Source organism: Gymnoscopelus braueri (genome assembly GCF_963280865.1).
Source record: "Gymnoscopelus braueri genome assembly, chromosome: 11".
NCBI classification, from domain to species: domain Eukaryota; kingdom Metazoa; phylum Chordata; class Actinopteri; order Myctophiformes; family Myctophidae; genus Gymnoscopelus; species Gymnoscopelus braueri.
This window is the reverse complement of record NC_137613.1, coordinates 18,525,268-18,540,375: the sequence shown is the minus strand read 5'-3', so window position 1 is coordinate 18,540,375 and position 15,108 is coordinate 18,525,268. Positions and strand designations below refer to the sequence as shown.

Sequence of the window (15,108 nt, the reverse complement as noted above, 5' to 3'; positions counted from 1 at the left end):
GAGGCAGCGACTCCACAGTCAACAACTCACTCTCAGTCGGCAGAACCTCGCTAGCTCGCTGTCATGCCTCGCCGCCACAGGGGCCATGGGGGAGCCTGCCAGGGACGAGTCGAGTCAAGTCAACCTTAACGAAATGTCACAGAGTCGGTGACAGTGTAACAAAAATAGACGCAAACAAGAGAACTAACATACAATTGGTAGGTGAGGTAGAGGACTCGTGTTAACCACTTTCACCCTGGCGTCCCTATTTTGGCCATGTCATTCTAGGCACAAAAAAAAAATACAATAATAAATTAATACATTTTCAGAAATAGCTAAAATAGGCAATCTATTAGTATAAGCTCACAATGTGTTTTTGCTATTCATCAGACAACAAAGTATATAAAAGATACTCCCTATATATAAATATAGAGTCTTAATAGTAGTGTAAAAATGGACCATCGAGAGTATACATTTTGTGTAAGTAAGCAGGTCGTAAATCCCTGGGAGATGGATTGTTGAGGTGGAGCGCGAAACCTACCGCCAAGCGGCCAGTATCAGTTACCCAGGATCAAACGCAGAACCTTGGGATTCAAAGGCAAATTTTACCCCAGAGAGTCAACATTCTAAGTTTGATTAACGTGTGTGTGTGTGTGTGTGTGTGTGTGCATGTGTGTGTGCGCGTGTGTGTGTGTGCGTGTGCGTGTGCTCGGCACAGCAACACAGGGCTTTGATCAACATATTTATTATTTTTGCACTGCATCAAAAAGCACTTCATCACTCTGATGAAGCCGACATCCCTGCTGGCTGAAATATGGAACAACAATTCATCACTGAAAATTTTATAGCAATATTACTCATAAATAATCAGCCTGTCTATATTTCTCAGGGTGAATCCACATCATTACTAGCAGTCTTCACTGCCTGACTAGACTTGGATAGATAGATAGATACATACAGTATATACATATATACGTATACCAATATACAGTATATGATGTGCATAGATACTGTTGTTGATAATAGACCCTTTCTAAACTTTGGATTAAAGTCAGTCACTTGTTATTAATTCATTTGGATACATCTATTATTGTACCTCCGCTATGTTTACACTTGTTTTGTATGTGGTTAGACACAATCAGATAGCTACAGTACAGTATCTGATTACTCTGATGATACATAATGTAGATAGTTACATAGATAGCTGTATAGATACATGGATACATGGTGTAACGGGCTAGGGCTATATGAGAGAGCTTGTACTGTAGGTGGAGTGAGAGACACAAACACAGGTTGCTGCAGTCCCCACTGGCAAGTGGCCAGGGCATTTATTTAACCAAAAGTACATGTCAGAAAAAAACAACTAAAAGTCTCTGTCCCTCTCTGGGAAACCAAACTAAACTTTCACAGTCTATAGCGTGCTCCTTCTCTGACGAATTCGGGTCTCTCTTCACACTGACCCTGCCTGCAGTCTACAGACACTCTGCTGCCTTGAGCCTTGATTCGAGACTGGGTCCAGGTGTGTGAAGCCTCTTGGCTGCCTACAGTATAGTGGTTAGTGGCAGTGATTGGAGCCAATGAGATGGAATGTAGTTATTATCACCATGCCCCATGTCCCTCGCCCCTCTACAATAGATAGATACCTACATACATACTGTACATACATGCATAGATACGTAGACACTGTAAAATAGATACATAGATAGTGTACACTTACAGATACTTTAAGTGCATGTGTGTGTGTTAATGTGTGTGCAGGTGAAGGTTGCAGACACAGTGAACGAGGTGGAGCTGGAGGGCTTGACTCCAGACACGGAGTACACAGTGACCGTCTACGCCATGTACGGAGAGGAGGCCAGCGACCCCATGACCAGTCAGGAGACTACCTGTAAGTCAAGGACCCCCAAATGTATATGTACCTGAACCCCCCCCCCCCCCTTCTGAAAATGTTTTGTGCCAGGGACACCCAGAAGAGAAGATTTGTGTTTTAAAAAAACTAAATTATTCAAAAGCTTCCAAACATTTTCAATATATATTTTTTCCCCCTAAAAAAAAGCAGATGCCACATATAAATAGATAAAGTGGTTAAAATGATTGTGATGCTACATTAACTACTTTTGCTGGGGACCCCCTGGACCTCTGGGGGGTCCCTGGACACCCACTTTGAGAACAACTGCTGCATGCGTGCCTGCACACACACACACACACACACACACACACACACACACACACACACACACACACACACACACACACACACACACACACACACACACACATGTGTGTATTACTATACTTGTGAGGACATCAACATTTTAGGACAGCATTAACAATTGCTGAAAATACTGTAGCCGTGGCGGCACGGCAGCCCGTGAATCACGGGGAATACATGATTGCTCTATTTTAGTGTAACTCGAACGCGCACTGCGCACGTCAGTAATGGGTTAAATTAATATACAAACGTATTCCATTCATGACAATGTGATTGGTGTCATTGATGTAGGCTGCTAGCCTACTTGACAAAGATTGTACCATCGTGGAATACATGAAAGACTGCCGTTTCCACAGTGTGCCAAAATGCTTGCAAGTAGGTGCATGTGTGTGAAATCGGGGCATTTCGAGAATATTTAAGGGCGTGTTATTTGAATGACGGTCGTTTTCAGCCGTCAGATTTATCAAAGGACAGACCAAATTGCTTGATAAATCTCACGTGGGCGTAAGCTAATTCCTGGGCTGGAATTTAAGCTGGTTTGTACACTCGATTGATAAATGAGTGCCAGTGTCTATTTCTTAAATTCTACCATACTTGTGGGGACATTTGGTCCTCACAATTAGTACACACAATTAGTACACACAATTAGTACACACACACACACACACACACACACACACACACACACACACACACACACACACACACACACACACACACACACACACACACACACACACACACACACACACACACACACACACACACACACACACACACACACACACCCGAGAGTCCCACCTCCGGCGTGAGCTCTAATGTGGCGTTGTATAAACTTAAATATATTCCCCACAACATTCATAAAAATTCAATTCCATCAAATTCGCCACAGAGGTTTTATGACCCTCTGAACTGGAGCCAGCGCTCCAGGAAACCCAGCATGGCTGTTGGGTTGAGCTCTCTGAAGATAACGCTCCAGCCGCCAGGCATGTTTCCATATACTCTGCGGCTGACTGGTGGAAACCTCTTATCTCCATATTCTAACATTTTGTGTTTTTTTCGTAAATTAGCGCCCTACTTGATTATACTACAGTGTCACGCGAAAGCATCAAAAGCAGATCTGCAAGCTCGAAACGCGGCACGAAGCGACACGTTTTCAACTTGTAGATCTGCTGCTTTTCCCATTTTTGAATTTGAATCCTGAAAAGTAACAGTTTTGGGCATAATGAGGTTTCCACCCGACAGAGACGATATACTCTGCGGCTGACTGGCGCTCCCCGTGCTGTCGGTATGTATCAGCGCTGGGCTGACACGTCTGGAATGACGGGACAGCGCTGATACACTGCATTTTTCTAAAAATAGCAGATCTACACCCTCAGAGCGTGTCGCGGGGCGAAGCATTGTGAGCTTGTAGATCGGCTATTTGCAAAATAATTTAAAAAATGTTTCCGGTTAAATCGTTCTCAATTCAAGTCATGAAACAATTACCATATTGATGCTGTCGTGTGGAAACCTTGTATGTCGAAATAGGTCACAAAATGAAAAAAAAATACTTGTTTTCCAATGGATGCACTGTAGTTATTATTTAGTCACACGCTCTTGTTAATACTTTTCATTGGTTGAATATTTATGGAACCTGCAGAAAAATCTTTCCAAATTAGTGTAAAAAGCATGTGTCCAGGTATAGCAAATAGCTAGAAACATGAAAAGTTGAATTATGGAGATAAAAGCCCAATAGCAATCATCGCCTATATCTAACAATGTACGCTTTTGATTCTGTTTCTGGCTCCGTCTACGGTCTGTCTATCTGTCCATCTGTCCGTCCCACATATTGCCAACGTTCATGAAAATGCATGCACATGCACATTGTCCCCAAAAAAAATCTGGGGAAAAAAGGAGATGAAACTTTTAACCAAACTTGCATTGACGGTGCTTGTTAACTGCATGAGGTTGTGTTTTCTCAAGCCATGGCACGCTGTTCTTTTGAGCCCCAATAAAAGCGACCTGGCACGCGCCTTTCACCAAGCACATTGCACGGCGCCGGCTGCCAACTCGCGCGGTTCAACATTTCTAATTATGTTTCACTGAGGATGTTTTTTTTATTCTCTCTCTCTCTCTTTTTTGATGCCCTGGCTGGGCAGCCCCCACCTAGCTCGCTAATTAAGGTTTTATGAGACCTCTTTTGAAGAGCTAGAGGGGGTTGAATCTGTAAGTTTAGACTTGTTTTGTAACTTGGTATGACATAGGCGCTTTGAGCCGGAGCGTCTATACTTATCTATGCTTCACTCGTTCATTCATTCCTGTATTCATCCATCTGTGCAGGATACTTCTAAGAGCTGAGGTTGGTACAGGCGTAAGTCCAGGCATGTTTATGTGTTCATGGAACATCTAGGGTAGAGCCCTAGGAATCCAGGTCAGATAGGGCACAGAGGGAGAGAGCGTGTTTTGGTTGGCAGTGTGCGCTGGCAAGGGGAGGGACAGCATGCCTGAGAGGTCTGTATTAATCAATACATTTGTTCAGCCAAGCAGGGCATGGCAACAGCCATTCATCCATCCATCCATCCATCCATCCCCCCACACACACACACACACACCCCCACACACACACACACACACACACACACACACACACAAACACACACACACACCTCTCTATAAATCGAGGGCTTGCAGCGCAAAGGGCGTAAGTAAAATGTTCTGAATTTTACAGGAGAGCTTTTCATTGATTATTATTTAATTAAAAACAACATATCTATCAAGCAACAATCTAACAAGCAATCTATATTTTTTATATTTATTTTTTATGTTGTTTTTAATAATTACAATAAATGAAAAGCTCTCCTGGAAATTTCACTTACGCCCTTTGCGCTCCAAGCCCTCGAAATGTAAGCTATTCTGGAATTATGGGAGTCTCAGTTGCCAAGCAGTACATCAGGATGCAGCTGAGGCTTACTGATAATACTGCACCATCTGACATCTGTAGACCTACTGTAGCAAACACAGTCTGGAAACAATTAGGTAAACTGTTATTTTGTCAGGCTGGAGATTAAACAAGTGGCAGTAATTGGTTTAAATTAATGGAGCATGTGTCCAATTTATTCACACTGTCGATATATTACTATGAAATTACGTCCATCTTCCCTCAGGTGGAAGTCACGAAAGGCAATGGACTTGTCTATCTCCAGTCTCATCTCGGTAACATAAAGAGCTCATTTCTCGTTACTGTAGGCGAAAGGAAAGAATATATGAAGTTCTGAAGTAAAAGTAATCATTTTGTCAAGCGGGGAAAGGTTCTGGAAATTGGCCTCCTTCTGTGCTTTCCAATAATTCCCATAAAAGTCTGCATCAGATGCATATCTCACGATGGAAGTCGACTACCCAAATACGCTGATTCACTTTCACACCTTTACTCTTATCTGAGCCAGTTCTGTTCCAGTCCCGGGGCTTCTAAAATACACTTGGAATGAACCCAGGCAAACTTATAGAAATAAAAAAATCAGCAAAAAGCACCCCTCTCTGCTATCTCTAAACTTTTCCATTTCCCCATTCTCTCTCCTGTCCTGACCCCGACGCAATCCTAGACGCACGCATCCTGCTCTCTCTGAGTCTGCAGTCTGTCTCCCTGACCCCACTTATAATTGAGGTGAATGCAGTGTGGGCACACAGTCATGGTGGAGGAAGAAAAAAAGAAGAGAAAACAGATCTGTAATTCTAAGCAAAAAAGTTCCTTAAAGCTTTTAAAAAAAGATATCAGATACCCTCGGTTGAATTAACTTGCACCTAATTTACAGGGGGGGGGGGCAGAAGTGGGGCTGAAGACAGAGAGATAGAGGGGATGAGGCAGAAGGGGTTAAAAGATAATGGGAGACAGAGTGAGGTAAAAAAAAATCGAACGATAAAATTGAAAAGAGAGAGTAAGGGACAGAGACACACAGCGACAGACTGAGAGAGAGATACATGTAGAGAGAGAAGTAAGAGAGAGACAGGGTGAACAAGAAAGACATACAAAGGAGAGAGAAGGGGCTTCGGTGTGAACCAGGGAGTTTAAGTTTGCCCTTCGGGAGGGTGAGGAAGGTAATGAAATTCTGTCCAATGTATAATTAAAACAGGGGACTGCACTGACCTGGGTTCTGTGTGTGTATGTGTGTGTGTGTGCGCGCTAACCTGTCCTCTGCCACCCTCCCCCCTCATCTAGTGCCGTTGAGTCCAGCGAGGAACCTTCGCTTCGCTGACGTGGACCACAGCTCCGCCCGCCTGAACTGGGACTCCGCCTCCCGGAAGGTCAACAGCTACCGCGTCATGTACGTCAAGACTGACGGAATACAGACCAACGAGGTGAGGGGACACGTACAGTACACAAGAGGCCAATAGAATACAGACCAACGAGGTGAGGGGACACATACAGTACACAAGAAGCCAATAGAATACAGACCAACGAGGTGAGGGGACACATACAGTACACAAGAGGCCAATAGAATACAGACCAACGAGGTGAGGGGACACATACAGTACACAAGAGGCCAATAGAATACAGACCAACGAGGTGAGGGGACACATACAGTACACAAGAGGCCAATAGAATACAGACCAACGAGGTGAGGGGACACATACAGTACACAAGAGGCCAATAGAATACAGACCAACGAGGTGGGAGGACACACAAGAAGCCAATATAATCTCTAACCAACCATTGGGAAGTCCAGTGCTTAGAGACTCTAGTCCCGCGATTCTCAACATGTGGGCTGGTGGGCCCTAAGCATATTGCAAGTGGGCCCCCAAATAATTGGCAAAACGCAAATACTTGGATTGATAGCATAACATTAATATAAAAAACATTTATGTTTTCTTTAAAAATGTGTTTTCATTGTGATACAGATAAATAGGAAAGTATTGTATGTTAGTTCCATTGATCCAAGCCAGAACACAGTCGATTGACTAATCATTAAAGTAAACGTGCTCTGAAAATGCACACGACACCAGCACCCATCTATCCACTTAATGTGGTTAAGCGGTCAGATGGGCGGGCCGCAAACGCAAGTGGTTCCTGATCCAAAAAAGGAAGGGGGGAAAAAGATTTGTGATGCGACAAAATGGGTTTAGAACGTCGCAGAGGAAAATCGCAGCGGCCTGAATCACTAACGCTTAATGCCGTTTGATTGCGTTCCAAGAGATTCAACTTGTCGAATCGCAAGCAACAAGTTGTAATACATTTCTGATTACGCAGACACGTTGCTCACATGAATGTGCAATCATAAAGTTACACACATGTGCCCCTCTATCTCTCTACAGACACGCACGCACCAGCAGTGTGCTTGGTATGTTCTAGAACAACCTTCAACGTAATTAAACAATCGAAAAGAAAGGTTGTGGCCCCTCTCTCTCTCATCTTCATCTCTTTTCATCTTTCCTCCCTCTCTTTGTTAAGGCAAATATACGCACACACAAATTCACACACAGTGATGCGTGGGTCTGTCCTTTTTTTTCTCGCACCCACGCAGAGAGAGGGAGAGAGAAAAAGCATGTGAACTATAGAGAAAGGAAGCGAGTGTTGACATAGGTTGACATGCTATATGGAAATGGTAAATGTTCTCCGCTCCTTGATCCGGAATGTTCAGTTTTAGAATGTTGCAAACCACAGTTTTGGCCTTTTGGGATCACAGTTTTCGGTTGCAAAGTGGTTGCTTAATAGAGCTCTTTGTGACAAGCAACGGTTTCATCTAATCGCAAATCTTTTGGTCTGAACTAGGCTTAACACAAAGTTTTAATCCCAGTACATCCAGGGGCATCCAGGTTTGCGTAGAGAAACACTCGCTCAGCACTCCCGAGGCCTCGGTTCGATTCCCAGCAGTGGTGTGCCTCTGGCTTTGCCGGAACACAATTGGCAGCGTTCGCGGGTGGGAAACCAGCATGGGATCGTGTCCCCTGATTGGTCGGGGTGTCTGTTCAGCAGGGAGAAGATCTAGGGGAGATGACTTGAACCTCTGTGCGTATTTACGCTGTCCTCTTTTTCAGGTGAAAAGAAGGGACTTCACGTGTATCGGGAGAGGCACATGGTAGTCTACACTAGTGGGTTGGCATTGACAGGGCCTGCAGTGCACATTGAGAATTATTGACAAAATTGAGAAAATGGGTGAAAATAATGAAATATAAACAAAGTGTGTCCATCAAATGCCATACATCTTGTCAGATGTTTTTCAGAAAATGCACCGATACCCCCCCCCCCCCCTACTTGCATATTTTCTAAGACACTATAGACAAGAGAGAGAGCAAAAAATCCCTAAAATGAAAATGTCAAACATATGCTTGTTTAGACAGGTGCCTGCAAAGAACAGCAGTTGCGAATGTATAGAAACACAGTAGGATTCACCCAATGTGGAACAAAGTCATTATGGACCACTGGAGAGAGGATCTGCACAAACCACAGGCCTCAGTCAATAAGAGCCAAGGTTATGTAGACCATGTGTGTTTCTCCACCAGTGGGCCACAGACTACCAAATGCTTACATAGCGGAACATTGTTGTCATACTGCATGTTAGCTTATGACTTCAAAGAGAACGTTAAGAAGTGGATGCCAAGCAAAACCTCTGATTTTCACTGCCACACACAGTTAGGCCTGTCACAATTATTAGCCTACATAATCGCCAAAACGCAAATATTTGAGATAAAAGTATTTGTGTAATGGTTTCCATGCAGAAACATAAAATGTATTGTCATACATTTTAAAACATTTTCCAGAAATAGCTGATGTGCAAGCTTACCATGTGTCACGCAGCTATTTTTGCTAAAAGTATATAATTATTGAATATGTCAGTAATTTGTTTGTATACTTAAGGTATTTGTCATAAATGCCCTGTGCCTGATTACGAAGCCTAAAAGGCAAACTGAAATTACATTTGTATTCATAATGTTCCAATGTTCAATGGCAAAACTCAATTAATTATTGTGTGACAATTACTCGTCAATTAAACTTTCGTGACAGCCCTACACACAGTGACAGAAACTATGAAGATGGGGGGGGGAAAAAACATTGAAAACAACACTGTGAGTGTGAATGATAATGACTATCTGTGGTTTTTAAGCACCTGTCGTCGTGTCTGCGCACAGGTGGATGTTGGCCGAGTGACCACCTGGATGCTAAGGAACCTGACCTCTCTGACGGAGTACACGGTGGCCATCTTTGCTGTGTACGACGAGGGACAGGCTGAGCCCCTGACTGAGAGCTTCACTACAAGTAGGACTTCATGAAATACTGTCGGGTTTCATTACGTTTTCTGTGTTTTTGTTTGTTTCGTTTTTTAAAGCGACTTTGGGTGTCTTGAAAAGTGCTATATAAATGTTATGTATTATTATAGTTATTATACTGTAATTATATATTGAGATATCTTAAGAAAGTGCTCACACTGGCCTCTGCTTAAACCTACTTTGGTGGCCTAAATAATTTACTTAGGTATGTTTCTGGAGAGTCCCTATATGTTGTACATGAATTGTGTGTGTGTGTGTGTGTGTGTGTAGAGCACGTTCCAGACCCATTGAACCTGAGAAGCAGTGACATCTCCACAGAGAGCTTCCGAGTGTCATGGACACATGCGGCCTCTGATGTGGAGTTGTACAAACTTACATGGACGCCCACCAAGGGAGGTGACCCCAAGGAGGTAGGGATCGTAGTTACAAAGCCATCCAATCACAATCACTGTTACAAACCTGTCCAATCGACCAATAGCTTGTTAGGAAGCTATCCAATCACAAATGCTAATTGTTGCTACAAAGCTGTCCGATCAGATTTTTAAAGATAATGTCACAGCTTTGGAGTTACCTGATAACAACCCTGTCTGTCTGTCTGTCTGTCTGTCTGTCTGTCTGTCTGTCTGTCTGTCTGTCTGTCTGTCTGTCTGTCTGTCTTATCTGTGTAGTGGTCTGTCTGTCTGTCTGTCTGTCTGTCTGTCTGTCTGTCTGTCTGTCTGTCTGTCTGTCTGTCTGTCTGTCTGTCTGTCTGTCTTATCTGTGTAGTGGTGTGTCTGTCTGTCTGTCTGTCTGTCTGTCTGTCTGTCTGTCTTATCTGTGTAGTGGTCTGTCTGTCTGTCTGTCTGTCTGTCTGTCTGTCTGTCTGTCTGTCTGTCTGTCTTATCTGTGTAGTGGTGTGTCTGTCTGTCTGTCTGTCTGTCTGTCTGTCTGTCTGTCTTATCTGTGTAGTGGTGTGTCTGTCTGTCTGTCTGTCTGTCTGTCTGTCTGTCTGTCTGTCTGTCTGTCTGTCTGTCTGTCTGTCTGTCTGTCTTATCTGTGTAGTGGTGTCTGTCTGTCTGTCTGTCTGTCTGTCTGTCTTATCTGTGTAGTGGTCTGTCTGTCTGTCTGTCTGTCTGTCTGTCTGTCTGTCTGTCTGTCTGTCTGTCTGTCTGTCTGTCTGTCTGTCTGTCTGTCTGTCTGTCTGTCTGTCTGTGTGTTTGATTATTAACAGTACAGATAGTACAGTCAAACGTAATGCTAAAAGGATAACACAAAAAGCCCCAGGGGCTTGTTTCTGCGTGGCAGTCTGACTATCTGTCTGGGAACCTCAACATCTACCTGATAACAGTCTGTTTCTGTCTCTCCTGACCAGTCTTTAGTGAATGGGAACCTCAACAGCTACATGATAACAGTCTGTTTCTGTCTCTCCTGACCAGTCTTTCGTGAATGGGAACCTCAACAGCTACCTGATAACAGTCTGTTTCTGTCTCTCCTTGCCAGTCTTTAGTGAATGGGAACCTCAACAGCTACCTGATAACATTCTGTTTCTGTCTCTCCTTGCCAGTCTTTAGTGAATGGGAACCTCAACAGCTACCTGATAACAGTCTGTTTCTGTCCCTCCTTGCCAGTCTTTAGTGAATGGGAACCTCAACAGCTACCCGCTATCAGGACTCAGACCGTCTACAGAGTACGAGGTCACCCTGACCGCCATCTACGGTGACGAGTCGGAGAGTGACGAAGTCTTCATCGTAGAGTCCACTGGTAAAACGTGCATGTGTATTAATGCTACTCTGTCAATCAGTCAGTCAGTCAGTCAGCCAATTATGTAATGTTACTCAGTCAGTCAGTCAGTCAGTCAGTCAGTCAGTCAATTCATTATCAATCACTCATTAATTACTTCAACACATCAAGCATTTAATTGCATGATTGGTGTCACAACAGTGTCACCGGTGAAGGCAGGTGTCAATCATTCATTTGTTATGTAAAGTATTAACTGCATATACTGTATAATTCAAAGTATGAATTACTTTTCCAAAGATGTACTGTGAGATGACAAATTGTGAAAACCAGTCACTAAGCTATAGTTCCAAAAATGTTGAGTCAATCTCAGCAATGGATGCCTCACTTTGTAGCTGGGATCCTCTATTTCCATATGAAATGAAAAAAATACAAATGTTCAATGATTGCTTTGCACCAATTCCTGCTCTTGCTCATGTACACTTTTTCTTAGTTATTTAACTTAATTCAGTCACTCCAATGACTTGTTTGCTTTTACGCTTTACTTTTAGTTGCGAGAACAACTACTGTTGCAACCACCACAACGACAACAGGAGGTAGGTCAATCCTTCATGCCTTTATGTGCTGTATGAAGGCTGTTCATTGATGTGTAAACCAGTGGTTCCCAAACCTTTTCAACTAATTTAGCTGGGGACCCCCTGATAACCCCCCGAAGGACCTCATGGGGTCCCCGGACCCCACTTTGAGAACCATTGGTGTCAACTAATTACACAGGAGCTCGCAGTCTGGAGCAGCGTGTTGCTAATGCTAATAATGTTACATCATCTTTTTTATCATCAACTCTGTTCTGTGTCTACGGTTCCTCAGTTCTTACATCCTCACACTTCCTGTTAAACACTTTTTATTATTATTATTGTAATGTAATTAACCACTTAAGCCCTATATACTACATGAATACCGAAAATAGCCGATCTATAGATTTGCAATTTTTGAATATGTTAATTCCCCTTGAATATGAACATTGAATAATGGGATGATTTCGGACTGCCATCGTTCTTCCGACATCCCGAAGAATAGATTATTTGCTTTTCGTTGTGTTTCTGTTTATATTTCTTACGGGAAAACCCCTCCTCTCCCCCCACTGCAGCTCCTAAGTACGGGGTGAAGAACATGCAGATTGGGGACGAGACCACGTTCAGCCTGCAGGTGTCCTGGCAGATGGCTGACACCAGGAACGTGCGAAACTACCGCCTGACCTACATCACGTCCAGGGGAGACCGTGCAGAGGAGACGGTACACACAGAGAGAGAGAGGGAGAGAGTGTGCGTGTGTGTGTGTGCGTGCTTGTTTATTGTTGAAATATGTTTTGTTTGTGTAGTGTTGCATGTGAGAGAGACTGTGTGTGTGTGTGTGTGTGTGTGTGTGTGTGTGTGTGTGTGTGTGTGTGTGTGTGTGTGTGTGTGTGTGTGTGTGTGTGTGTGTGTGTGTGTGTGTGTGTGTGTGTGTGTGTGTGTGTGTGTGTGTGTGTGTGAGATAGCAAGATGGTGATTGTGTATGTTACCCATGTGTGAACTTACATGTGCAGCTAAATACAAAGAAATGTAGAGGCGGAGGAATCTGAAAAATGGGAGGTGGAGAAAGAGAGAGAGAGTTGAGAGGACAGCATGGAGAGGAAGAGAGAGACAATAGACCTTCAGACCACAGCCTCAGCACACAGAGACAGACAGAGAGGGAGAGAGAGCCAGACAGAGAGAGAGGGAGAGAGAGAATGACAAAAACGGTAGACCTTCACCACTGTCAATCTCAACAGACATCGGGAAAGACAGAAAGAAACTGAGAGAGGGAGGGAGGTGGAAATAGAGAGGAGCGAGGGGTATGGAGAAAGAGCCATGAACACATTGTCGGGCCCTCAGCAGACACAGAGCAACGGATGAGAGAAGGGGAGGAGAGGAGACACAGAAAGGATGACAGTGTCTCAGTCAAAGAAAGTATAGAGACAGGAAAGAGAGAGACAGAAATAAATGAATGGGCGGTGAAGTTGGAGAGAGACCGATGAAAACAATGGCTGGCCTTCAGACTCGTGGAATGAACAGAAGGAGGGAGGTATAGAGAGAGAGGAGAGTGTATGAGTAAGAAAGGTCCTTCAGACTGCAATCTTAGCAGAGTGACAGAAAGCGGTGGAGAGGGGAAATGATGACAGCACATGAGAGAGACCCTGGCCTGCAAGTCTCTCCAGACAGAGAGAGGGGTGGACGGATGGAGAAAGAGTGAGGAGGAGAGTGAGCGGAACAAGGGATTGAGGTAGGGGAGAGGTGCTGTAGAGAGCGATGACAACAATGGCTGTCCTTCTGACTATCAGCAACAGAGAGAGCGAGGGAGTTGAGGCAGGCAGATGGGGGGGGAGAGAGAGAGAGAGAGAGATAGAAAAAGGGAGAGAGAGAATGATAATGAGCGCAGGGCCAGACTATAGAGTCTTAGAAGAGACGGTAAGTGGGAGAAAGAGAGTAGGAAGGAGGGGGAGCGAGAGAATGACAAACCACCACAACAAATGTCCAGACTTTGGAGGGGTGGATGGGCAGACTAGACAGAGAGGAGGTGAGACAGAGAGGAGGTGAGACAGACAGGGAGAGAGAGAGAGAGAGAGCATAGGTGGAAACAATGGACGTCCTTCAGTGGATGGAATGGAGGGAGGAAGAGAGGGGTGAGGAGAGCAGACAGACAGGCAGAGCATTCAAACAAGACATTTCAAACAATGATGCAGAATGTCTGAAATGTGTGTTTCATTATGCATGCGGCTCTTTGAAATGTGCGCATGGACACACACAGAGACAGAAATGTTTTTTTTTTGCACGTGTGAATTCGTGTACTGTATGTGTAGGTACTGTGTGTGTGTGTGTGTGTGTGTGTGTGTTTTTGCGGTGCACATCTCAGAACAATAAGCCCACCGTGTCCAGAGGGCTGGACGGGGGCTTCTTCATGGAATCAAGTGTCCTGCTGCTCAAACTATTGGCTCGTTAAATGAGATGCCTTATCTAATTGGGAACAGCTGTGGGTTGTGTCTGGCATTGCGATTTGCTTATGAATTGCCGAGCGCACCCGCAGAGACAAAGGCAACTAGTTAGGTGTCTCAGAAGAAAGAAAGAAAGAAAGAAAGAAAGAAAAAACCTGGCAAGCTTGCTTCACTGCCTTTTTATTTCCAAAGTGAGTGTAGTTTGGTATTGACTGCAGTCACATTTGGTTATGAATTATAATGTGTTGCGTTTCTGCTGCTGCCTGCTTTATCAAAGTTGAGGCGGGGACTGTCATTTTGTTGTCAGCTTGCGTAACAGTAACGTAACGGTAACAGTGGTGTAATAATAGTGAACATACTGTACACAATACTAACCACTTTGTGGTGACCAGCTGTTCCACATCCATAGACTCTCCATTGAAATTTAGCTGAAGAAATGTTGAATTTAAATTAGCTAGTTACGAATGGGGGTACTTTACTGAAACAGTGAAGTGCTGGACAAACTACGCATCTTGTAAGTGCAAAGTTGGAAATGTGTGCATGAAGCGCTCGGGTGGCGCAGTGGTGAAGTCACTGCCCACCACCACGGAGGTTGTGGGTTCGAATCCACCGCGGCGCATCCGGCTTTGTCGGGCGTCTACACAAACACAATTGGCCCGTGTTCGGGGGAGGGAAGCCGGGGCGGGGAGGGTGATATCGGTCATTGCGCGTACTCCCACGGGCTGGGGGCGGCACCTGTCAGCGGGGAGTGTTGGGCGGGAGGAGTAGGGCGAAGGCTCTACGTCCTCCCGGTGGGGCTCCTCACTGGCAGGTGAGTCAGTAGGATACGACAGCAGTGACAACACAGAAATGTGTGTGGGGAGGAAATAATTGGCATAACAACTAAATCGGGGAGAAAAAGGGGTACAAAATTATTGGCTACTCTAAATAAAATGATAATAATAATCTG

General features: G+C 44.3%; 1 protein-coding gene across 5 annotated transcripts in view; it reads left to right on the top strand.

Moving 5' to 3' along the window:
- Positions 1 to 15,108, top strand: part of col14a1b (collagen, type XIV, alpha 1b) — a 193,205-nt gene that overhangs the window by 90,663 nt on the left and 87,434 nt on the right. For all 5 annotated transcript variants that reach the window (XM_080442843.1, XM_080442846.1, XM_080442844.1 and 2 more), the window contains 7 exons: positions 1,738 to 1,867; positions 6,387 to 6,526; positions 9,296 to 9,422; positions 9,704 to 9,843; positions 11,041 to 11,173; positions 11,701 to 11,745; positions 12,297 to 12,442. In XM_080442843.1, coding sequence (XP_080298969.1) covers positions 1,738 to 1,867; positions 6,387 to 6,526; positions 9,296 to 9,422; positions 9,704 to 9,843; positions 11,041 to 11,173; positions 11,701 to 11,745; positions 12,297 to 12,442 — 861 coding nt within the window. The remainder of the gene's footprint in view (positions 1 to 1,737; positions 1,868 to 6,386; positions 6,527 to 9,295; positions 9,423 to 9,703; positions 9,844 to 11,040; positions 11,174 to 11,700; positions 11,746 to 12,296; positions 12,443 to 15,108) is intronic.